The sequence below is a fragment of the Caloenas nicobarica genome, chromosome 3 (genome assembly GCF_036013445.1).
Source record: "Caloenas nicobarica isolate bCalNic1 chromosome 3, bCalNic1.hap1, whole genome shotgun sequence".
Taxonomy (NCBI): domain Eukaryota; kingdom Metazoa; phylum Chordata; class Aves; order Columbiformes; family Columbidae; genus Caloenas; species Caloenas nicobarica.
The window spans coordinates 61,082,871-61,109,210 of NC_088247.1; the positions used below are offsets into that span (position 1 = coordinate 61,082,871).

Genomic DNA, 26,340 nt, shown 5'->3' on the forward strand with positions numbered 1-26,340 from the left:
CCTGTTCCAGACTAAAAGAGAACAAAATCCAAGTTACCAATTCATCTCAGCATGCTGCCAAAACTAATTTCCTATTCGTCCTTTGCCTGTTCTGTTAAACCTGAAAAGCTGTTCATTTTATGCTTTTTCATTAGCACTGAAAAAGTCTGCTTTGAATGAAAACGAAAGTAAACAAGAAAATCCATAGAAAAAATAAAAAAAAAGATTTCTAGGTACAAAGAAAGACTCTGATTTATTTTAGTATTGAGGGGAACTCAGGTTTTAAGTATTTTAAGATAAAGAACTTCCAAGAATACTGTAACCATGGAAGTGCACATAAAATCAAGACAACAGATCCTTTTCACCTTTCAGTGCAAATACAAGAGTAAACAATTTGTAAAAACATGTAAAGTCAGCCTCTTGGTGTATAGAATGCATACCTATGAAAAAAGTTGCTAGCAAAAGAATGCAATGGGTCATAAAAATGAGGTTAAATATATATGCAAAAATAAATCCCTGAAGTGAGGATATGCTAGACAGCTTTTTGAATAGTTATTTGCATTAGACAAAAAAAAAAAAAAAAAATCAGTAATGCACATTTCATACTCTAACAAAAGTTTCTGTAGCAGAATGACAAGATTTCTTGGATGAAAGAGTTCACTGACAAGTAGCTTCAGTTTAATTATTAATATTCTTGAACTCTCATCCGTGAAAAACTATCATCTCAACAACAGTCAGAGACTACAGCCCCAATTAATGGCATCAACAGTGATGTCAAGTAAGAGTTGCAAGGAGAAAACTCATTGCATAGTTGGTAGGATGAATGTTCAAACATTATATTCCCAATGAAAGGTGAAACAAGTGAACAAGTCACCAGCAAAGACAAAGATAATCAACCCATCACCTAGGCACAGATCAAACTTTTAATGTTGGTTGAATAGCACACAGTGCTGCCATGTATGAGACTATACCTGGCCATGCATGGCATAGATTTGTTCAATGTCTGGCATAGATAAACATCTGGCTGAAGTTAAGAAATGTGCTGATTGCATGCATGCAGTCTCTTCAGCAGGCAGAACAAGATCAAAAGGGTAATAATATTCCTTCTCTCTTCTGGCTGGCACAGAGATTCACAAAACATGAATTTCTGTAGCACGAGTAATTAGTGCTAGTGGAATAATGCACACCCAATATGAATTCCCCTCAAAAAACAAGGATTCCCTTCAAGGGCTGTCAGCAAAGTCAATGTAACATCAACCTGACAGAAAATGATGAGACACTGGGGAATAACAAAATCCTGTTCTTTCAGAATGTACTATTCTCCTTTCCGCGCCCCCCCCACCTCCCTGCCTTTACTTGAGAGTAGATATTTCCCTATCAGGGAGAAGCAGCAATTCTTCAAAGAGGCACAAGAATTACATGGACAGGCAAACTGAAAAGGTCTCCCTCAAGAATTCCTAATTGTAAGCAATGGAAGGAATGAAATAAATTTTTAAAGCTGCCCTCTGCCATTCTTTTTGAAGATATCCAATTATTTTTTCTATATCACACACCTGATAATATTCACATAGAGAGCCTCTCTCCCAACACCCTGGGATGTTAGAACAAACCAAAAGAATTCACATTAAGGTGCAGGCTATGGAGAGTGTATATGTCTTCAGTAACAAGCTATTTTGCATACATTCCTGAGCACAAAGAACTAAATCAATATTGGCACAGAGATGGGGATAACACCTGTGTAGCAGACCAGCATTGTCATTGCTCTGCTAGAAGCTGGAGCATACATTACTGGTGCAAATCTTACATGGTTAATTAAAATGTCTTTTCTAAGCCTTAAAAATGATCCTTCATACTTTGGCTACAGGCCCAGCCTCCAGCAATTGCATTCTGAATCCAGCTGATTTGCTGACACCCCCAGTAGACAGCTTCACTAGCTTCAAATTGTGGCAGAACAAGAAAGTTCACTGGGCCTGCTCCCCATTTATTTTTCTCATGGCTTATGGCTCTGCTCATTAACAACGTGCCAGGCAAGTCCCTGGGGGACTGGCATTTCTTATTCAGTAGGAATACCAGGACAAACACACAAGGTACTTTGTGTTCTTCTTTTGCTCACATTTGTCACCAGGCAATAGCTTTAAGTTGCTGCACAAGGAGATGGGAAACATGTAATTTGCAACAGATCCTGCAATTATGCCTCAGTTCTTACAGAAATAATTGATAACTGGGCATATGCAAAGCCTTACAGAGAACACTCCAAGACGACCCGTATGCTGCTGTAGAAGTTGTCTGGTTATGACACAACGTGTATGAACTTATGCTCAGCTTAATATTATGCCTGAGAGGGATGTTTGAAGATTGAATAAGCTGTAGCTCTATATAAAAGGGAAAATAATTTTGTACATTTTGCTGGAAATTAAGCCTCTAAACTACATATGAAAACAATATTTTTCATTAACTTACAGCACTTCTGTTTAGTTGAAAATTAATTTTAAGAATTTACTATTCATTTAAAAGAGCTTAGAAGCCATGAATGGTATTTTGCAGATATTCAGTACTGAAAGGTCAGTCATTTTTGGTCCCTAATTACATTAACAAACAGAAAATACAAGCTTTTCAAATCTTCTATGTAATTAATACTCGCTGAACTCTGAAGTGCAATTGACATTTGTAGAAATTAGGTTGTAATTTTGCTAAGTTAGTAATGGTCATATGTACTTATTACGTATGGCCAGTTTTTGTGGCTCAGGTAACTATCAGCTGCACTCAATGTGACTTCAAAAGTCAGACTACTAGTATTCTTTATTTCCATCTGTGATTCTCTCCATCTCTTCTCACAAATGGCTCCTTCCTTTCTGCCCTTGACTCCCGGGTGCTAATTTCTTGTACTAAAGAAACTAAAAGGGATATCAAGTGGAACACAACAGTCAGCTTCTATGTTAGTTCACAAGGGTGGCTGCAGGGAAAAAGAAATGTAAGCCACAGCATTATTTGAAAAGATGCATTGCCTGGATCTCAAAGTCTCTTCCCTTTGCACTGCTATGCACACATTCAGAGTTGTCTTGAACTCCAAATACTTGTTCAGCCTGTAGACACCTTCCAGCCAATAATGACACTGTTTATAGTGACAGCTGTCACTCCTGCTGCAAACCATTTGGTTTTTAACCAAAATACTGTTTGACACAAAATTCAAATGCAGTCTAAAAAAAAAAACACACAACAAACCAAAATCCAAACACACACGAAAAACAAAACCACCAACCAGAACACTAAACAACCCCAAAACACCCACCAAAACCAAAAACAAACAAGCCAACCACAAACAAACAAAAACCAACCAAACAACCCCCATACACACAAAACATACCACCACAACACCCAAAAAACACCCCAAACAAAAACAACAACAAAAAACAAAACAAAACAAAAAACAACAACAACAACAACAACAAAATCAAACCACCAGCTCTCAGGAACTCTCTCTTCAATGTGGACTCTCCCCAGCTGGGTGCAGAGCTAAACCCTGCACACATGCCTCTGCCCTCCCTCTCTCCAGCCCCAGGAGTTTTACATTCCTTCCTCCACACCAGCATAGATGAACAGAACACAGGAGCAGCTAGGACACCCTCCTGAGAAATGAAAACTGGGATTGAACCACTGCAGGATAAGGTGGATATTGAACACCATCCAACACCAAAACTTCTGGTCTTGCCACAGAAGTAGGTGAAGTTATCCAAGTTCTCTCCTCTTTTTCCCACTGCCTTTCTGATTGAGAGCAGCCGTGAATGCTGTGCTTTGTGTCAGACCCAGCGCTGCCTGGCAGAGCACGGGATCTGAACACAGACAGCACTGGGATTGCTTCCCTTTAGGGACACAGGCAAAAGGTACCCAGTTTGGGGACACAGAATAGTCTGTCAGTACAAAACAGTCAATGAGTTGCCAGGCTGCCAAGGAGCTGAAACAACATGCTTACAGTGTCTCTAGTCCTCAGCATCATAAGCACTTCTGCTTCCTCAGGCATCTATACAAGATCATTATTAATTGCATATTTTAAGCTTGGGTACCTGAAGTGCTATACAGGCAGTTCTTCTGGATCTCAATCTAAGCATGCAAGTGGAACAGACTCGTGGCATCAAGGACTACATTGAGCATTTTAGTTCATACGCTTTCAACCGTGTAAGTGAACATGGAATTAACTCCCCACAATGTACCAATCAGGTATAGCGAAGTAATGACAAACATCTGCCCACCACACAGAGCATATTACAGAATGTGGATGCTTTGCAATAAGTGAAGAAATGTCTGCACAGAAGCACATTTATATAAAGCTGTAAGTCTTTGCTCATAGCAGATAATACTTATGCAAGCACAGACGCAAGTATAGTGGCTTCTGTTGCCTTATCTCACTTCTAAACCCTCATTCATAAGCTGTACTAAAATAGAAGTAGATTTTCAGTTTTGCTTCTTTGCAAACAATAAGGGATTCCAGCCTAACTAAATATAAATAGTCACTGATGCCAGTTTTGACTGAAACAGTAAGACAGGGATAAGAGCAAACATTTTAAAAGTTCCTAAGATGACAACTGTTCTTCACACACCATTGAAGCAAACAACATTATAACATGACGCATGTGGAATGGCATACCTGGCTTAGTTCCGGTGTTGCTTTGTCCTGAAGTGACTTTCTTGTCTTGTATTTTAGAAGCTTCAGCTCCTAAAATAAGGAACAAAAGTGAAGAGACTAATTAACCATATTACTAAACAGCTGAACCACTCTATTATAACACAACTTAAACATCACCAAATTCTCTCTGAAACCAGACTGTTCTGAAATACCACTTTAATAACATTCTACATCACTTTGCACAGGAAAAACCCTGAAGGTTACACAGAAAACACCGAAGCTATGCTCATGGTACACGTGCAGCCAATTTTTCCTCTTCATTCTCAATGGTACTTTGGAAACCACTACTTCCAAAGAACAACAGTCTTCAATGTTTTAAAATTTAATTTCCCTTGGAGGAAGCTGGATTAATCACACTGATAAAAGCAAACTAGTGGGAATAACAGAATGAAACTGCAGAGTGACTTTGAAGAGGCAAACATTCAAACGTTGCAATGTGTAGATGTAATGGAGAAAAGATGACTTGCAGATCCTAGGTCTCTTAAAGTATGGTACAAGATACTGGTAAAAGCTTCATAAACTCTTTACAAATTGCTAACACAATGCATTATGCAGAACTGAATTTATGACCTGAATGAAATCTAAGAGAGGAGATATTCCCATTATTTTCAACAGGCTTTTGATGAGGCCCTGTCAGTCTAGAAAGAGATCGTTTTGGTGTTCTGAATGCCTCTTCAAAAACCTTTATAAAGTAAAGCCAAAAGGTTCATTATTATACTTCAAATCATAACCATACCCTTGGCTCAAAACCTATTTATAATTAAAAGCCAAGTCAGGAAATTAAATGGTGTAATTTTCTCAGCTTACTACTCATGTTTGTGTCCAGCAGCTCCACTACAGGAGTGTTTGAGTCCAGAATACAACAGACTGTAACAATTCTAAGAACTCTTCCATGACAAAGCTTGAAAGTATTTGCAAGCAAAGATACGAAGACAGTTATATCAATAAAGTTGGGGGGAATACATATATATATTTAAATTAATATATCACCACAAATTAAAATTGGAAAAAATGATTACTCAAGCTTCAAGAGCTAAACAGGCATTACTGTACTAGATCAACTTTAGGAAACATAATTTAAATAGTTTTTTTCAGAAGACTCCAAGCAATTTCCTATACTTGTCAGCTTCAACAAAATACAAACAGGCTTTAGTGTAGTGCCTCAGTGAGTTCATTCCCTTTCATGGCCTGACAAGAGTTTCTTTCCCCTTTACCTCCTTCCACAGGCATGTTTCAAGATGAACATAAAGGATAAAAGGTTGCAGGAGAAACCTATGTGACATTTACTGTACCCTTTTTGCAGGTGGCAGGCAGGTGAGGGAAACAAAAATAGGATTGATCAAATAGTTAGCGTTCAAGAGCAATGTCCTGCTGAGACCAGTGTTCAGAAAAAAAAATCAGGTGTGACATTTTAAGTCAAATAAAGACACTCCTCTCCCTGACAACTGTCTTAAGGCTCTTGTGATCAGTAGAAGTTACTGTTGAACCTAACAAATATTAATTCCAAATCACAAAAAGAATTGTTATACTTTAAAGGCAGCCCAACGAAATATTTTAGAATTTTGCCATTTTAAAGGCCTCATGCAAAGAATTATTTTGACCTATAGGTAGATGAGTGATTTTTGGCAAGATAATCTGAGCAACACTGAACACTTGCACTTCCAGGTTTTGTAAGATCTACCATTATCAAAACCTATATTTTCCTCTCAGTGTTCCAAATGGATAGTACTAAGCCTAGAAAAAAGTATTTTATTCACCAGAGTAAGTATATGTAAACTCTTTACCTTAACTTGGGTGGGGAGGGAGTAAAACAGACTTTCCTCCTGCCTGAATCAGCCATTTAGTACATTTTCAGACAAAGTCCCACTGTAATGCATGGGGAACCTACATCATGATTCCCATCAGCCTGGCCTAGGGCATCATATAGAAGAGGAAACTTAGAAAATAGTGAAAATATTGTTTTGGAGCATTAGTAAGAGCACTGATGTTCTAATAGCTTCAGCACAAGTTTCTTTGCATCTCAATACAGTGCACGCACATTATTTTCTTCAAGCATTATTACACCATGGGATTATGCAGTATTCCAACTTCAAAACAATGGTTTAAATGCCATGCAGATAATACACTTGTAACAGAGCCCAGGTACACAGTAATATTTTTTTTGCCTTGTTTCCTCTTCTCTGAAATTTCCTTGGAATATTTTGTGACAGTTTGAGTACACACTCATATGACCATTCATGTGACAAGTGATAAAGAAAAGAACAGATGGCACAACCATAAATTTTAACGATGCTGGATATCAAATAAGAATTGGCACAAGTATTTAGTAACCAGTGTAGGTGTGCTCCCACATAGAATACCTCTTGCTCTAAGATACAAACAGATTAATCAGGCAGACAACTAAACATCTAAAATCCAAACCTAAATATTGACAAAACTGGTTCCAGCGAGAGTCAGTATCTTAACACATCAGGAGAGACATCATTTAACCAACTAATACTTGCTCTTCTACTTGTCTAGAACCACCATCTTTATATGGAGGGAATAAAAGTTGCACAAAGAAGAGTTAGAAATAAGAGGACAGTTTTCTGTGAAGTATTCTGGAAACTTAAAAAGCTGAAGACAGCCTGGCTAATAGTGTAGCTATATTAGGGAAAACAATCACAGAATCCAAGTTGCTGAGCCTGGAAGGGACCCAGAGATCATCTAGTCCATCCCCTCTGTTCAACGTGGGGTTGGCCTTCAGCAGGCCATACCCAGCTGGGTTTTCAATGTCTCTAAGCACAGAAACTCCACAACCGCTCTGAGCAACCTGTGCCAGTCTTTGACCACTCTTCACAGCAGACAAGTTTTTCTTATGTCTGAATAGTATTTCCTGTATTTCAGTTTTGTGTCCACCTCCTGTTTTGTCACTGTGTGCCACAAAGAGGAGTCCGGCTCTGTCTTTTATTCCACCCCATTAGGTATTTTCTGATATGTTGCTCTTCTGATTTTCCTTTTTTATTATTATTTTTTTTTAAATTTTCCTTCTAGAGTTTCGATGTTGAAACAAAACAATAAGCAATTTGCCCAGAGTCACACAAGAACCACACTACTCACCCGTCCCAACCGAAGGGGAGATCATACGGGTAAGCATTCCACCCCAACTTTCCACTGATGGGAAAGGCTATAGAGCTGCACCACTCCACCCCCTCTTTGCAAGGACCTGTTTCAGTGAATGGTCTTCCCACAGCCATCCACAAATGAACTCTCCAAACCAGGACGTTCTGGTCAGTTATTAAAATTTTCTCTTTGGCCTTACTCTCCAGGTGAGATGTTATCTAACATCTGTCTTCTTGGATAACACTTTAAAGTAAGAAACTCAGATGAAAAGCTTTGTCTAAGCGGTGCCTACAAGGACTTAAAAATATGCAACTTTACCTACCTATTCAGCACATGGATTTCAGAGACTGCATAGAAATCACCTGCTGACTGAAGCACATGCAGAATCAAAGCCTTATTTTCTTTCTAGACACATCAGTGCAACATTTTATTATTGTGGTATAACAGCAGGAAGTATTTAAAAAAAGCTGTTCCATGACAGACTGCAAGGTTATTAAAGGCATTTTTCTAAGGTGTTCCTCTTGGAGAAACCAGCTTCTCTAGAGAAGGTCTGTGTGAGCAGAAATAGGAATTACTAGCAGAGGGAAGCAAAACATGTGCAAAGAGAAATTCTATCTTAAAAGATGCAAAGCTGAGGAAAAGTCTCAACAGTGAACACTGGGAAAAAAAAAAAAAAAAAAAAAAGAGGAAAACCATAAGCTTTTAGGTCATCTTTACCTGTGAGGTAAGCTCCGGTCAACAGAGAGTGGCCTGAGACATGAAGCAAGGCAGCACCTCTAAAGGGAAAAGCCTGACTAAGAAGTAGAGCCCCCATGAAGGTGCCCTGGAAAGCAGGAAGCACATTCACCCAGACTCTGGAAAAACCACTCAGTGCCAAGGGAACACTGAACTGGGAAGCATCACACCGGCATTTTTACAGGTTTTTTAAAAAACACAAGAGCTGTGCAGATTAGAAATGTTTGCTTTTCAGACAGTGGCAAATCAAGTGCATGTTTGCACAACATGAACCAGCTATCCCCAGTGAGGTGAATGGCAAACCAGAGCCCCCACAGCAAGGCTGGAGACCTGGAGAGATGATGATAAAGCTCTGTTCAGTTGAAGGAGGACATCGGCCACAGGACACAGGCAGCTGTGCTATCAGGTCTCCACTTCCAGAAGTGGAAACTTCAAGAGATGCAGAAGATGATGCTTGGACCTGTGTCAGGGTCAGGATGTGCACAGCAGCCCCCATAGAACAGCATCCAAGCAAAAATCTAAAGAGGGGAACTGTACAAGGGCTGCACAGCTGTGGACAACAACACAGGCACAGGTAAGACCAAGGAACATGTGCAAACAGCTACATGTGCCTGACAGTTCAGATACGCCTCTGGGTAAAGGGTGCACTGAGCAGCGAAGAGGAAATACTGTCTTCCAGTTTCTTCGTCTAATTCCACAAGCAAGACAGAAGTACTGAAAGTCAGGAGAAAAAAAAAAATAGCTAGAAGAGAAGGGACTAAAGGGGGGAAAAAAAAACCACCCTAGCTATTCTGTCTGTGCCACTTGTCAACTAATCCTTCAGTTAGACGGAACAGCTACTTAACTGTCAAAGAGCAACAGAAGGTGCCTGTTGGGAGATAGAGAAGGCATTGTAAGTGAAAACTGGAACAAACTAGTGCCTCAGTCAAAAAGTGTTGTCAGTATGTAGCAGAGGAAATCCAGCATTGTCCTGGGAATTTTATAACAGAATTAACTGAGAACTGCTATATGCCTTACTTCTTAGCATCCAATTCTGCTGCTTCCAATTACTTCCCTACAAACATTGCTCCAAAACCAGAAAAACAACTTTAGTCCATATGCATATTTTCTACAATATCTTACGCCTGATATGCACAATTTAAAAATACATAGTTTGAACTAGTCAGCATTAAGCAGAGAACAGAGCCTCCCAGGTCTGTATAAGCAAGAATGAAGAAGTGGGACTACTCTGGAGAGTTTTATCTAGCCACTAGGAACAGCTGCTGGCTAGCATATCAATCAAATCAGAGATAGACTGTGCTGGGTGGAATACGTTGAAAGTGCAGACCCAGGTCAGAGCTGACAAAGTTTATCAGTTTAAATCCAGAACCACATTAAGACCAAAATCCTAAGTACCTGACTTGGAATAAGAGTCTGAGTATTCAGCAACTGGTTGTTCTACTCCAAAGCAACAGCACTGACCTTTAAGACTAAAGATTAAGTTTGGATGTGAAGTTCTCTCTGATGGCAAAACTGGAGAGTTTATCCTGCTAACAAATTCACGGGAGCCACGATCCAGGGGCTGGATACAGGGAAAACAAAGTTCAACATGAATAAAAGCTTTCCCAGTGCTCATGACTTCTGCCTTTTCTTACATTCACAGCTTATGAATAAGACTTTGGTAATACGTACACTTGGAAAATCTATTCTCTATATTTACAGTACAAAGTATCTTGCAAGTATTTAGCATTTCTTATTCTTTCCATTATCAATAGTGTCCATATATATACTTACACAAACAATATATTATATTAATACTTCAGTGTCATTCATCTCTCTAGAGTTAAGTACCACGTTCACTCCATACCTGCATTTCAGACTTATCTTTTACTTGTGTTTTAAAATTGGAAGCTTGGGAACAAAGGACAGTGATGTCTCCAGAGATAAACAGGTCTGAAAGTCCTATGGCTGGCCAAAATTTATCAAGATGCATGCGGCTCAGCTAATAAAGAGGTAAAAACCAAGCAGCTGGATGTCCAATATTAAAATCTTCAGAATAAGTCAGGACAAAATTATGATCTCCCCTTCAGAAATGTGGGAGGCAATAAGTCTTAAAAAATACACACAAAAACCCACCACATGCACATTTGTTAAAGATGATAGTTTTCACAAAATCCACTTGTCAATAACAACTGTGAAACTACACCTCAAGTAGAGGTTGTGGAGAGGTGGCCTGGCAATCTGTTCCAGCACAGCTGGAGATAATGTTTTCTGGTATTGCTGCACGATACTGGAAGTTGGACTGACCTTGGACAGACCAACTGGCTTATGCTGCTGCTTCTACCAGCTGAGTCTAAGCTGAACACTGAGTCAAGGCTCCTCCTTGCTTTCCTTCATTCATTCACTGTGTAAGCACACTCTGGAGCCCCAGTCTTCTTGAGGACCTAATGTGCTTTTTCATAAGATCATTATAAAATAGGGGTTCAAGTGTACCAAACTTACACTGCAACCAGTGCTAGCTTTGCTTTTGTAAGCTGTCATGCACACATACACAACAGTTGTCAAAGTAAAGTCCTTCAAAAAGAGATAGAAAGAAAATTCTTTCAGCTAACGCATGCTACAGTACAGCCCTTCTGAATGACATGGCCATGGATCACGTAGAGATGCAAACACAAAAGCTTGAACACAAACCCAAACTATCTCCTTTTCTCATTACTGAAATCCATTACTGAAATCTCATTACTGAAATCCAAGGCTGAGACATTTACTCTGACACTTAAGCTGCACAGGAACTAAGGAACTAGGCATCAAGCACTTATATTAATATAAAACATCTCCTCCTTTTCTTCTCCTCCTGTACAACAACTTAGAACTTCCCTTCCCTGCAGGATGTAACGAATGTTACCTTGTGGGTTGCTACTGGCCTCCAAAGAGCAAGTAGCCTGTCAGCAGTGAGCTCCTATCCACACTCCGTTTTGAAGCAAACTTCAGAATTGAAAAATCTGGCTGCAGAGCCCTTCCTGTGCAGTGGACATGCTGTCCCGGTAGACAGCAGATGATCCCTGAGCAGTTGCTGAGGTCAGGAACAAAACAGCACAGTAACAAACCCCTACTCTCAGTCGCTATGGACGGAGCTTCCTGGTGTCTCCAGGAAGGTTCAGAGACCAGTTCAGTGAGGAGTTCAGCTGGGAGGCTCAGAGCAGTGCTGGGGGTGAGCTCAGAAAACAAGATTTTTTTTTTAGCATAACAGGATTGGAAAGCAAGGGAAATATCTGGGCACGGGAAGACTATAGGACTGAGCGGTAGGTTGCAGAAGTACAAGGAGAGAATCAGAGGACTCCTATAGGACAGGAGGCCTGCACAACATTAACAAGCATTTTGCAGCAGACGTGAGCATTTCAGTGAAGGGGGAAATCAAGACACTGATAGTGTACTGGCTTTCAGGTTAATCCTTTGGGGAAGAGTATGCAGATAGGAACAGAACCAAAGTGTCAGGATAGAAAATCTATACTCCGCACACTTACTGTCAAAAGCCAAAAAAAACCCCAAGCCCTCTTAAAAGCCCTGGTGCAGATAGTTCATAGACACTAGAAAGATTTCCCTAACAGAGCTATCACTTTAGAAGAAAAATAGAAACACATCCAAATCAACATCCTCAGGCTTCTTAATCTAAATGCTTCAGAAAACTGCTAGCAGAATGGTTATGGTTATACAATTAGAGCTCCAGTCAAAATCCTTTTGTAACAAAATGTTCTAATTAGAAACACTGACAAAATTATTTTTAAAATTTTTTACAAGGTTCTGCCCATTACTATAGCAGTGAGGCAGTAAGAACTGTGATGTGTGTGAATTCTCTAAAAGGCTTAGATCTAATGCACTCCAGTGATTTTAAAGCTAAGATCTAAGCAGTTGTACCTGCTTTAGCAGGTGGGTTGGACTAGATGATCTCCAGAGGTCCCTTCCAACTCCAGCCATTCTGTGATTCTGTGATCTAGACTCCTGTTTTGAAAGAATATAGACATATGGCTAATTTTGGTTAGATGTCAACACTTAGATTCTCTTGTTAAGGGAAGCAGGTCAAAGGAACTGTTGAGGGAACTAGGGTAAAGCAAAGAGTACTTGCAGACTACAGACCAGTTTGCTATTTTTAGTACGGGCAATACAACTCTTCACAATTTCAGATAAAAACTTCTGAAATTTCCATCACTGGCAAACGGAAAATGCCTGTTCTTTAAAAGTCTAAACAACAGTGCTTCCAGAGTAAATTTGCAAGTTAAGAGGTTTGACTCAGAAGAGTGACAGAATAGCTGTATGTCATTTCTACTCACTGAAACAGTAAAGCAAGGTTCATGCCATATTTAAATAACTTACGAATTAATTTTGCATTTAAATATTTACAATTCTTAGAAGCTCGAAGCTGAAATACATCTTTATATACTTCCAACATGGTAGAACTTAGGGTCTGGTTTGCAAATGTAAATAAAAGACACCAAGCTGCAGTGCCTATCCCAGTTCTTTTTGCTCAGGCATTTATCATGGAAGTCTACTATCAGAGCTGCTATACAAATCTTTGTTACTAATGTTCCTAATCTCTGGTGTCAAGGCTGAGCTATGTATAAATGAAAATTCAGCATTAGTGTTTACTACTCATCAAATAGTGTAAGAGTTATCATTGTTTTCATCATATTGTAGACTAGAAAGATAAACATGATTTAAATTTGTCACAGCTAATTCAGCACTAAGTTGTAAAACACTAACAACAGAAGCATAAATAGTTTTCTTTGGAAACAATCCACAGACGTGAAGCTGGATGACGCAAGCAACTACAGGAAAAGTGACACATTTTTTAAGATTAAAATTGTATAACTATTCTATTGAGAGATGCACATTTATAAAAGATTACTTTTAGCTGACTGTATTGGCTTTAAAAAGCATTGCATCCTAAAATCTTAAATAATGTAGGAGAACCTACCAAACTGAGTGCCTTTATAGGAAGAGCCCTTATGCTGCTTAGAGTCTCTTAAAGATGATAAAAGAAACACAATAACTGTAGTAGCGTTTACAAAAAGCTAACACCTGCATTATTTCCTCTGGATAATCATATCACATCATCTTACTGCAATATAAACCAACGATATTAACATAAAAGGAGCACTCGAAAAAAAGGTCCTTGTTATCTGCTGGAAAAGCCTGTGCTGTGAAGCTGGTTCTGCAGGTGACCAAGCAGGCAAGCTCAGTCAGATACAGATGAGACGCCCGAATGGAAGCTTTTTAATTACACATCGCCAAAATAAAAGCTGAAATGTCACCACCTGAGGGCAAGCAGGACAACCTCTGTTCCAGACACCAGCATTTTGTGCTGTGCAGTCTGTCTTGAGCCATGTGCTCTTCCAACACCAAGACTGGGCAATATACAACCTGCAGTGATTTATTTGTGACCCTGTTGCTCAAGGGCAAAACACTTTCAGCCAAGGTGCAAGAGTACCAGCTGCCTCTCCTCCTCAGACTTCCTGCTGCAGGCAGCATTTGCTACCACCGTGTCAGACAGATCCTCACATCCAGGATCTGTGTCAGTGTATTGTTGTAATACTTGTACACAGAAGGTCTCCTCAGAGATTATGAAATTGAGCACTAGATGAAAACACTTTTCTGGACTTCAACTAGAGAGCTTGCTCCAAACTATGAGGTAATTCCTGTGAGTATTTCCAAGTCACAATGAAGCTTACACCTACCGCTGAGAACTGGAGAATTAGGCACAGACCAGGCTGCTTTCAGTATCACACTGATCCCAAGGTCATATTGCTTGAGCTGGAGAAAGCAACTTGAGTATTCATTTTTTGATATCCTTGTTCAGAGGGCACGATGATCAAAGCACATTGCAGCCTTTGAGTTCTACAAGAACAGAGATAGCGACTGCAGTAAAGTGAATATGGGGATAGAAAGAAGGGGAAAATGGATATTTTGCTATACATAACTCTATGAAGCAATTTGATCTTGAGATGTAAACATTTTTTAAAATAATGCAGTCTCTTTGATCTCAGCTTTTCAACAAGAGAAGGTAATGATTTCTCCCCTCCAAAGTAAAATATTATTTTGATGCAACGTGCACTTTTAACATGAATGTCACAAAATGAACAGTATCTACTAATTAATCTAGGAGACTCCCACAAGCTTCCAGACCACCACAGTGCTTTCTTCTTGCCAGCCCACTGAAATACAAAGCCATCACATCCCTACTGATCTCAGGCATATCCGTGCCTCCAACTCTTCCAGATTTGTTCAGGCTGCACTAGTCTGACAAGACTTAACGCCATGTGCATCAAGGCTCATCCCAGGGCTTCACATGTAAGGTAAGAACAGCCCTGTAATGGTGGATAACTTCTGCCATGGCAACATACTGACCATTCAAAAGCAAGGTACAACTGTTTTTCTGTCTCTCAGTAATTAATCCCTTTCTACAGTAACAAAGTGATCTTATCGCCATATGGGGACATGCCCACATACACATACCATATACAGGTGCAGGTTGAGTATGGCCTGTGTAAGAACAAATGTTTCCTCACTGACATCTCAGTCTACTGAGCTTTGCTCTTGACAGGCGAGGTTTAGACCATGTAAGCAAAGTGAGGGTTTGGAACCGCATTTTTCTATAGGGAGCAAATTCAGATAGGTACTTGCTTTCTGGACATGATACAGCAGAGACAGACTTTAACAGTTTATTTTTCTGCTTTAATGATCTCCTTCTGCTGTGTGTGTAACTGCAGGCATATTCTAAATACTAGGGTGCTTCTAGCATTTTCACACACACACAAAGGGCTGCAAGTGTTTTTAAAAGACATAAAACACTGCAAAAATGAAGTGATATGAACTTGGCAAGCAGAAAAAAAGTTACTTCAAAAATATGACTATTCCTTTTCAAACTTTCTGTCTAGTCAGGTTGCTCTGCATTGTCACCTTACACAACTACAAAAGGGAGACGTACACCACCACAGCTCTCCCACTGCATTACTTTTAGAACACATTCACCAGCTCCCTGACCTTCTGGGTACCTCCAACCACTTGTGTTTCCACAGAGCTTCTACCAGCAGTACAGCAGCTCTCACTGGATTCCAAGTTACTAGCCTGCCACATGAAGGACAATTCCTTCACTTGCCACCCATATTAAAAGACACCTACTGTAAAATTTAAGATATTTCCATTATCCAAGATTTCCCCTCCTCTGCTTTCAATTGCTTGAAACTCAGAATCACTGTATCCACTGAACTAAGTGGATTCCTGGCCTTCATCCCATAATGGCTTTAAACAATCTTCGGTCTCATACTTTCGTTTCTATGAAGAAAATTGTGTTGCAACAGAAACTGTTGAATTACATCATTTGTGTGAGAATGAAGTCCATCACAAGAGAAACAGTGTAATTTCCACCTAGCCTATGGATTTAGTGGCTATCTTCATTTTGCAATCAGCAATAACAGAAATACATTTGCAAAAACTGACAAGTGACTTGAGATTGAAAGTTTTATTCCCAAATAAACTGCTCTGCACAGGCTCTAACAACTGCATTTGCTGAGATCTTACCAAATCTTTTACCAAACAATCAGTAAAAATAAGGATGTTCAAAATGCAAGAAGGGAGTATGTGGGGGAAAATAGTAGTAGTAGTAGTATTTAACACTAACAGCCTAAGGCATTTAGTGCTGCATGCAAAGGAGCATGGGGTAAAATTGACTATAATTGCCTATAGAAGCTGCAGAGATATCTGCAAAATGCAGCTTCTTAAATAATGAATTACCATGACCTTGTTTGCTAAAGAAAATGTTCATTGCCGTGTGGGTTTCGTCTCCTGACTCAGCACTCCAAGCTAACTGAGGTACTGAAATAAGAGAGCGTTGTCAACACTGGACTTCAACACAGGAGCTTATCTTGGCTGAAAAGCCAAGTTCAGCAGTGCACTGAGATAGCTACACCGCTCCTGGTACCTAATTATCTTCACACAACACCACATTACCCCACTTAGATTTGTGCCTGGGACACTTGCTGGGATTGCTCTTCCCAAGAGAAGTAAATTACAGACCACCTACAAATCATGGGACCAATACAAGTAATGTAGGTAACTCTTTCACAGCTGCAGAGTTTCCTGAGCAAAGCTCTACAGCTCACAGATTTTTGCAGAGATGTTCAGAGTCGTCCTTCCAGCCTTAGGAAAATAACACATGAATAATGCCTGCCAGTCACTATAGCAACCACCACCTCTCAACTAAAGACAGCAGGAAGATTCACAGAAGCCACACTTTATTTATGTAACCTACCCTGTGCAGACAATTATTTCTGAATCAGTTAAAGCTACAAAGACTGTATACTATTATTTAGCAGTTAAGTTCCTGGATGCCCACATCCAAGCCATTACTCTAATCAAGAGTATACTTGCCTGAGGTAAACAGGCAGTTTTCTGCTAGCCTGCCTCTGCCTTGCTGGAAGGGATTCTGTAACTACTTAAAGCAAGTGCAACACTCCATTTTCTAATTCTTCTCCTTTTCTTTTATATTAAAGATACACCCTACTACTGTAAGCGAAATAAAACAAGCATTTAATGTGATGCAAAATGCATACATCCAGAAACAGTGAAGCAAAAAGGAATGTTTCCTACTATTGCTAGGCAAGGAACAAAGCTGAAACACTGACTTAAGAAAATAAATTTCTGTTGCATGACTTATTCTTAATCACTTCAATCACTGTCAAAAATAAAAACTGTGCCAGGACTACACTGTCTTATTTAAGGAAGCACAAGACAAATATAACTACTCTCAGCCAAAAGCTCAACTAAATTCTCGTGACATCACTTACTGGAAAAAACTTGTCTTTCAAAGTGAACATCATAGTAAACTGGAAAATTCTGTTTTCAATTCAGAGATCAGTTCTTTAATGTAATCTTTATTGCGATCTTTACTGATATCCAGCTGCCAGGAAATAGGATTTCCTGAAGAGTAAGGTATTGCTTGGTGTAAGGGCAGCAGACTAACAGATAATTACAATACCGCATATGCAGAACTTAGGCTGCACAAACAACCTTAATTATTTCTGAGCTTCAAGTCTTTGGAAAAACTATATAAATAAATATGTGTTTAGAAAGGCAGTTATATATTTGAACAGGAAGGTACTCGCATACAATCTTTAAATAACACTAACATTTACTTTTAAAGTCTCTTTATTAGGAACACATCAAATGGTTACTAGAGCTCTTTGGCCTTCATTTTATAAAAATAATTCATCACTTCAGGTATGCTAACAAAACCAAAGTATGTTTTCTCCCTAGGTTCTTTTGGGGATATTACGCTGAGTGTAACACCACTAAAAAGTGCACCTTATCTTTATATGTTGCCCCCTCCCTTCCATGTTCAAAAGCTTTTAAAAAGGCAAAACTTGTGTCTCTGTAGAATCTCTATGGGCAGCTGATTTCTCTAAGACACAGACTACTCTATTGGCAGCTCAAATATTTGCCTTAAGTCCAGAACTCTGACAGCTCTTTAAACATCGTAAAAGCATAAGTCATTTCGAGTCCATGCAGGTTTTCTTTTAGTTCCTTAAGCATTGGTGTCATTGGCTTTCCAAGTACATGCTTGTTAACTGTCTTGGTGACCACCAGAATTTGCAGCTCTTGGCCTTCAGAGAGATAAATTTCACTTTTTTCCTCTTCCAGTCTTCAGGGAAACCTTTTGTCTCTGACTGGCTAGCTTTATTTTAAGCACGTTCCATGATTTCAAAACCAATGTGAGAGTATACAGCCATATTCAGGTTTTACCAATCCCTGAAAATTAAGTCTCCTAGAGAAATAACATATGTAAGAATGGGTTGCTACAGAAAATAAATCAAAATCAACATTTCTCAGTCTACTTTCTTAACAGAAGCAACCAAAAATCTTGCCTTACCTCATCCCATTGTTTTTAGTCTAATATACCTATGTAGTCTGTCTATCCATAAAATCAAAAAGGGTGTTAAAAAAATATTATCGTCACTGTATTGGGTGACTTAGTTACATGGGGGAAATCCACCATGGCGCTGGCTGGATTGTGTCTAATAGACAGAAAAAAAAGAATAGAATAAGCGTTAAACTTATTATTCTTCACATCTAATTTTCTATTGTTCTATAAGAATGACATGACAATAGGTAATGTAAAACATCTGACTAAGCACTGCATCATGCTGTAATCAAAAGAGATCTATTTAACACCAGGCTGTAGGTATTCAAGAAAAGCAAACACAGAAGTTAGTTCAAACTAAAACCCTCAACTGTTCAGTATTTTGCAGCAAATGCATCTCAGTCTTGGTACTAAGATTTGCACAAATCTTTGTATTGGGACTAGCGTTTCTAGTAACTAACCTACAAACTCTTTCAAATCTCACAAGGTTTTTAGACACTGACCTAGAAAAAAAGTTGCAATGAATTTTCTATTAATTTGTATCTCCACAACTTTAGGTATGCAGTACTGCTGAGACAGATCAAAGCCTGACTTCATTCACAGTTGTTTATCCTTACTGATGAGTGGGCTATTAACTTCCAAGAGGACAATCACATGCTTAAGTATTCAACAGTATATGCATGCATAGGTTATATTAAGCTAAGTTGCATAGGCAAGTTTCACTCTGAGGTTTCCGAACTTTTCAGTGCTTGAACTTGGAACTTTAAAAGTTAACAAGAAGCCTGTATTAAATCACAGAATGTTAGGGATTGGAAGGGACCTCAAAAGATCATCTAGTCCAATCCCCCTGAAGGAGCAGGAACACCTAGATGAGATTACACAGGAAGGTGTCCAGGTGGGTTTTGAATGTCTCCAGAGAAGGAGACTCCACAACCTCCCTGGGCAGCCTGTTCCAGTGTTCCGTCACCCTCACTGAGAAGAAGTTTCTTCTCATATTTAAGTGGAACCTCCTATGTTCCAGTTTGTACCCATTGCCCCTTTTCCTATCAGTGGTTGTCACCTAGAAGAGCCTGGCTCCATCCTCATGACACTCACCCTTTACATATTTATAAACATTAGTGAGGTCACCCCTCAGTCTCCTCTTCTCCACGCTAAAGAGACCCAGCTCCCTCAGCCTTTCCTCATAAGGGAGATGCTCCACTCCATCATCTTTGTTGCTCTGCGCTGGACTCTCTCCAGCAGTTCCCTGTCCTTCTTGAACTGAGGGGCCCAGAACTGGACACAATGTTCCAGATGTGGTCTCACCAGGGCAGAGTAGAGGGGAAGGAGAACCTCTCTCAACCTACTAACCACCCCCCTTCCAATACACCCCAGGATGCCATTGGCCTTCTTGGCCACAAGGGCACAGTGCTGGCTCATGGTCATCCTGCTGTCCACCAGGACCCTCAGGTCCCTTTCCCCTACACTGCTCTCTAATAGGTCATTCCCCAACTTATACTGGAACCTGGGGTTGTTCCTGCCCAGATGCAAGACTCTACACTTGCCCTTGTTATATTGCATTAAATTTTTCCCCACCCAACTCTCCAGCCTGTCCAGGTCAATTAAGTACTGACATTATCAGTCATCTAAAATTAAAAACATACCAACATTTAAAAAGGTAGCTTTACATACTACCACCACTCCCAACCCCACCAGTTATCAAACCAGTTCAGGAAATCTTGCTATATTCTTTGAGGCAGCAGAAATTGATTTGGCAGACTTCCTACCCTGCCATTAGACGGGGAAAACCATGTTTTTGCCAATACTTCCCACTAGCGCACTCCTGCTCCCCTTTCCCTATCGAACAGCATCCTTTGCTCCGTTACTGATCTTACATACTCCCCTCCACACCTCCTCAGGCACTATCTCGACCTCCTTTTCTTGTTCCTGAACCTGCCACTCTGCAGCTCACTTCTCCTGCTGTTCTATTTTTCACCCTTGTAGTTTTCTGGCTGGCCTTGTTCTAACCCAAACACCTCCTCCTCCCCACATCTCCTTGTTGGCATCAGATCACTTCTCCTGCACACCAGCAGCAGGTACCAGGGCAGCACTGGAGCAGAGGAGGCCTCTATGCTCGGTTGGTACGCCTGGTGCCAAAGCAGCCAGCAGAGACTGGAGGTAGCCGGGGAAAGAAAGTTCCACTCAGCCTCAGGAGCTCCGGGGATGAACGTGGTCACTGATCCCATGGGGATGGTGAATCGTGCAAACACTGACGAGTCAGAGGCATCTGAAAGGAAAAGCTGCTGCCTTAGTTCAGCTGAAAAACCTTGACAGAAATATAACATCGAAATGCTGAATGCATCCCTATCGGGCATGAGCTGCGACTGTTTATGTGGCCAGGTTGGATGGCTTTTCACAGGGACAGGAGAAGGTATAGCTCTAAAACCAAATTCATATTGTTCCCAGTTTCAAATCTTTCCTCTAAAGCATGGTGGCCTTAAGCCATCCCTATGAGGTTGCTATTAAAATTTTTTTCAAGAAGCAAAATTCCCCATTACTTTCCCATGTCTCATTCTTCAGCAATTAGTCCATTTGCTGAAGATGAACAAAATAAAAGGGGAGGGAGAGAACCTGGCAAAAGAGAAACAGAGAGCAAACCATTTAAATCTAGCAAAGTTATAAAGAGACTGAAACAAGGCTCTTCTAATGGGAAATGTGATGCAATCTTAATTATTTGTCATCTGCCTTGTAAAATTCAAATCAAGCATGAGAAGTATAAAATTCTCACTTGAGGTTATTTCATTGTGCAAAACATCTTGGGTTTACAACAACATCACTGAAATGCTTCATGGAATTACACCTCTTTAATTCACAGTGGCTTCCTCTTTATTGTGGATGAAGAAAAACAAAGAATTCAGACCCCTAAGCCACATACTTCATTGCAGCAGCCTCTCCATGACAGACTGGTACCAACAAAAATGAAAGAATACTACTCTCTGTGACAGCAGAACTAAACATTTAATTTCATGAAGAGTGTTTGAATTTGCCCCCTAGAAACAATGAGAACATGTTGGCAATATTTTACACATTAGTTGGGTCCCTGCCTTAAAAGATTCAACCTTTTACAAAGATTGCTAGATTAAACTATAGTTTACCATGTATATCTCCAGAGCTTTTTATAGAACATGTTCTTGGTGCCAATACTTTTGTTTGGTCAACAAAAACACAGAAAACTCAGACTGTCAAATAGGAGTGTTTGTTGCAAGTTACTTAACTATGTCACCGCAATAGTTCAAAACCAATCTATTGCTCTATAATGTGTATTAAATATTCCACTTAAGCACAGAAAAAAAATGGCATCACATAAAAAATATATACATAAACACTGGAAAAAAAATAAAAGGGGGGGGGGGCGGGGGAAGGATAAGCAACATAATGCTTAAGTCATAGTATCTGATTCCACAGAGCAATACATCACTCACCATGCTTAAGTCACATTTCTTGGAAGCCCAGGCAGCAAGTGCTTGGTAGCCAAAGGTAGCAAGTCCAGTAACTTCAGGCAGAGTGACTGGGCTTTCCCTCTCTGCCCTTAAGAGGGGAAGTGGGGATGGAAAAATGCTCAAGACTGCTTCACCTTCAGGCAAATCCCTCAAGCGCTGTCCTCTAGCTCTTTCCCTTTGCTCATGGAGACAGCAGTTGAGAAGCCAGTTGCCAGAGCCATTACATTTTCTTGTGTGCAGCCACTGAACAGAACTGGCTCCATACCAACAACGCAATGGTTCTGACAAACCACCTTCTGTATCCCCAAATGGACAGTTTCCTGGCTTGACTAAATGCTATAAAGGTTTTGCTTATCTGGGAGACAGACACCAGGTTTGCTTACACAAAACTTGGGACCACGTAGACCAACTACTGCTGACATCAGGCCAGATACTAACTGCTTCCTGGGCTCCCTGTATTGCACTGGTGGAAATTATTTTTAAGGAGGCAAATGGTCTTACCTACGAGCCTATTCTTTGAGCCTTGCCCTTTTGATTGCCGTTCCACAGGGAGACAGAGACTCATCAAGCCTGCTTCAGTCCTTCATAAAAGTATTTTTCATCACAAAGGATTATAACACAGACTCAAAATGACTAACTCGCTGAGATTAAACACTGGCAGACTCTCGCTAGAATCTCAGACAAAGCTTTTGTAATTAATGGAGTCTCATCAATTGCAAACAGCTCCAGACCAGGGTTTTGGTACTTTCCATCATTCTGCCAGTCCTGCACAGTGAACCAAGTCTAGAATAATTTGCTATGCAGAGTTTCACTTGAGAACAGAGCATTAGTTCTTCACAACCATGCTCCATAAATCTATTTACACAGTTGCTGTCTTCCTGTTGATGCAGATGGCAATTGGGTTGTAGTTGCTCATATCCTGTACCTGCTTATTTTTCAATCAAACTGCTATTCCTATATGCATACCTGTTGCACTATCCAAGCAGACTTAGACACTTACGCTGCAAGCAAAAAAAAATAAATTAAAAAATATTTCAGAGCATACATAATATATTGTTGCTTTATCTCAGGACAGCCCTTCTCGGTAAGCTCAGATCTCATCCATTTCATCTTTGAGAACACAGTATTTTCCATGGGTCTGGGCAGTCACTAGCTGACTGGGCAGTGAGGGTCCAGGCTACAAAAAGAGTAAAGCTCTACAGAATGTGACTAAAATAACATAATGCACATCCACCTTACTGGTTTGTCTTCATTCACACAATGGATGTTTCAAGATCAATCACTTCAAAACAGTCATATGGCATCCTGCTGCGTAAGAGAAATCACCTTGCTCCACAGCCCCTTGATCAGCACAGACAGGCAACTCCAGAACACCACTGTCCATGATCTGAACAATTAGGATTCATATCACAGCTATACAATAGAGGACGCAACAACAAGAGGCACTCTGTTTCTGTCTGAGACACTTTAAAACATTAGTTCCAAAAACAGGAGTGCCAGCTAACTTACTTTCATTAGTGCTTACCTACTGCTGTGCCAGCTTTGCAATTCAAAAAAATCAAACACCAAAAACTTGTCAGCACTTTTTACTTCCAACAAGCATTTATCTTGCTTTTAATAGAATATCAGTGCCAGGAGCTGATGCAACTAGAGACAAACACTCTGCAAAACCGAAGTTTGTAAGACAGCAGTTTAAAGGTGCCCTCAACCTTTACACAACCCACAAGCTCTTACGTGTGAGAAGCAAGTCCAGCAGAGCACAGCCCCACATCAGTTCACTGATTGCCTGCATCAAGAATTGTTCTGGAATGCATTCAACTCATCTCCTGGTTTCCAGCACCCAGTTGCATTGCCCAGCCAGAGAAGTGGTTAGGAGACACTCATGAGTACTACAGCCTGTGACTCTGAGGTTCTCTCCAGCCACCTACAGGCAGCAGCATCAGGTCCCCTTGTTAATCAGGAGGTCTGCAGCAGACATGGACTACAGCATCGCCTGTGCCCCTTACCCCCAAGATCTCTACTGGCTTGTCACCTGCCCAAGGCAAAGCTCCAATCATTCAGGCCATTCCTTCACCTGGAGCACAACCCCTCTTTTCTTTACCTGTCCATCCTATTTTTCCTCTTTTCACCCAGTGAATTTAGGCCTGAAATGCCCCTCAGGTCTCTTCAGCTGACAAGCCCCACCACCCATGCCAGGCCATGCATTTTTGAAGTTCCAAAAGTCACTAACAATAAAAAAACCCCAAACCCATGCATTTTCAAACTACGTGTAATTAACAGTAATTAAAGTCACAGTGAACTGATACTCATACCTGCATAATTAGCAATAGGTCATCCTAGCTGTCATCTCCTCCTAACCCTCTGCAAATTAAAAGCAGTGTAAGTTTAGCTATACCAGTTAAACCTTCTGCTATTGCTATATCTAGATAAGGAAATGACTATAAATAATATTTAATTAATTAGAGATTTTAGGGAGAAAATAGATTAATTTTCACCCTATATAAAAAATTTATTTCCTCTATATTTGAATTTATTTTGATCACATAAACAGTCTCACAAACCAGTGAGATTTGATCCTGAGTCGGGAGTCAATTTTGAGGAAAAAAGGTCTCCCTGATTTCTGTTGACAAATAATGTGAAATAATAATAGGAATTAGGGCAGTACAACTTTTCCCCTGTCTTATCAGATTAATTAATAAGATTATTTTAATTTTAGTAGAAGACTAGACCTGTGTAATTAGACTTTGCTAAATTTATGCAATTTGTTTCCACTTGCAGGATGTGCATCACTTCATTTTTCTCCTCATAGTTGTCCTCCGTGTATACTGGAATAAAGTAATACATTTTTAAGGGCAAAACAATATCATACCACCTCATAAGAACAGAAGTTCTACTGAAGAGGGCAGAGCACTTGTCGATTACCTCTTTGGAAGAAATTCAGGTAGTATGTAGAGTTACACATACCAGTGATTATGATTATTTGAGAAGATAACTCCAGTAAAATTGCAAAAATAAAAAACAATCTAGGGGTTTACATGATCTTCCTCTTGGAAGAATTAATGTTATATTTAGATGACATGAATTTGTCCATGATGCTCTCGGATCTGAGCTAGAACATAATCTTCCGTGGATGTTCCAAGCAAATCTCTTAAAGATGCTAGTGAGTCAGCTGGTCATGTGCTAATGAACACTTTGACTGGCTTTGGAAACTGTTGTTCTTCCTCAACATCTAATCTAGGATTAGATATTGTAATAATTAAGAGACTGTAAGCAACCCAGGAGAAGGACACTGTACTCCAAGTAGACCACACATCACAGAGTGCTGTGAGTCAGCCTACAGGACATATTGAGTAGGAAGCTAAATAGCTTATATATTTGCAGATGTTAAAAATTTCTCTGCATAGTAGCAGTAATCAAAGTTTCTACCCTGCAAGCACTTCCTCCTGTACGTAAGCTTAGATCTGTGGCCCTTCTTGAAGCCGAGAGACCATTATTCACAAACTCAAGCACATTCAGACTCTTCATCAGAGCTGGATCTGAACTGACTGGTGAATCCAAAACTGCTCCAGAGCAGACTCTTTTTCTGTTTAACAAAACTGGAAAGTAAGGTAAGTCACAGGGACAGACAGAACAGATAACACTATAGCCTCCTCTGAGCTAGTTACAAATCAGAAGCAACTAGCAACTATAGTAGTTGAATAGGAACAAAATGCCTCTTCAATTTCAATAATATCATCCAGAAAGTCCTGAATATGTCCCAAATTCACTAGCGTCTGAATGCTACTATAGGACCAGTTACCATTTTACCCCAAAAAACCTTTTACAAAAAGTATTACAAGATCTTAGTTTTCTAAACACTTGAAACTTTGGACAAATAGTCAACTATAATGTAATATGTACATTGCTCACATTTATTCATAAAACTACTTTCAAAAGTATCATGTACTGTTTTTAACAGATACTTTCCATGCCTGATGAGATCTCAAGGTCACCGCGTTCCATGGATCATTAACTATTAACAATTCCTACCACAAAATATTCTGGATACAAAGTGCCCAAGATATTCCATCCTACCCACTACTTCAGGATGCCCCTAATCTTACAAAGAGCATATGACAGCCCCTTCCCCTACAGAGGTGGCTCTGGCTGTCCCTGTTGGAGGTGGCCAGCCAGCCAACTGCATTTTAATTCAACACCACCAAAAGGCAGCACACCACCAAAACTCACTGTAACACATCAGTCAGCCCAGGTTGTCATGCTCCATCCTACTCTTAAAAGCAAATGGTTGAAAATTTTTGCATTTATATTCTTCTCCCTTCTTTTGTCTAAGCCACACAAGTGACCTGAAGTAATAAGTGTGGGCTGATTAATCATTGTATGTGTTCTCTTCTGCAGAGCTGAAAGGTCAGTTGGGGTAAAAGCAAAGGGTGACATGACGTATCATACGAAACACTCCTGTTTTTAAGCAGCCA

General features: G+C 40.0%; 1 protein-coding gene across 1 annotated transcript in view; it reads right to left on the bottom strand.

Annotated features, from left to right (window-relative positions):
• Positions 1-26,340, bottom strand: part of MAP7 (microtubule associated protein 7) — a 103,618-nt gene that overhangs the window by 46,427 nt on the left and 30,851 nt on the right. The window contains exon 3 of the mRNA XM_065631679.1: positions 4,622-4,690. Coding sequence (XP_065487751.1) covers positions 4,622-4,690 — 69 coding nt within the window. The remainder of the gene's footprint in view (positions 1-4,621; positions 4,691-26,340) is intronic.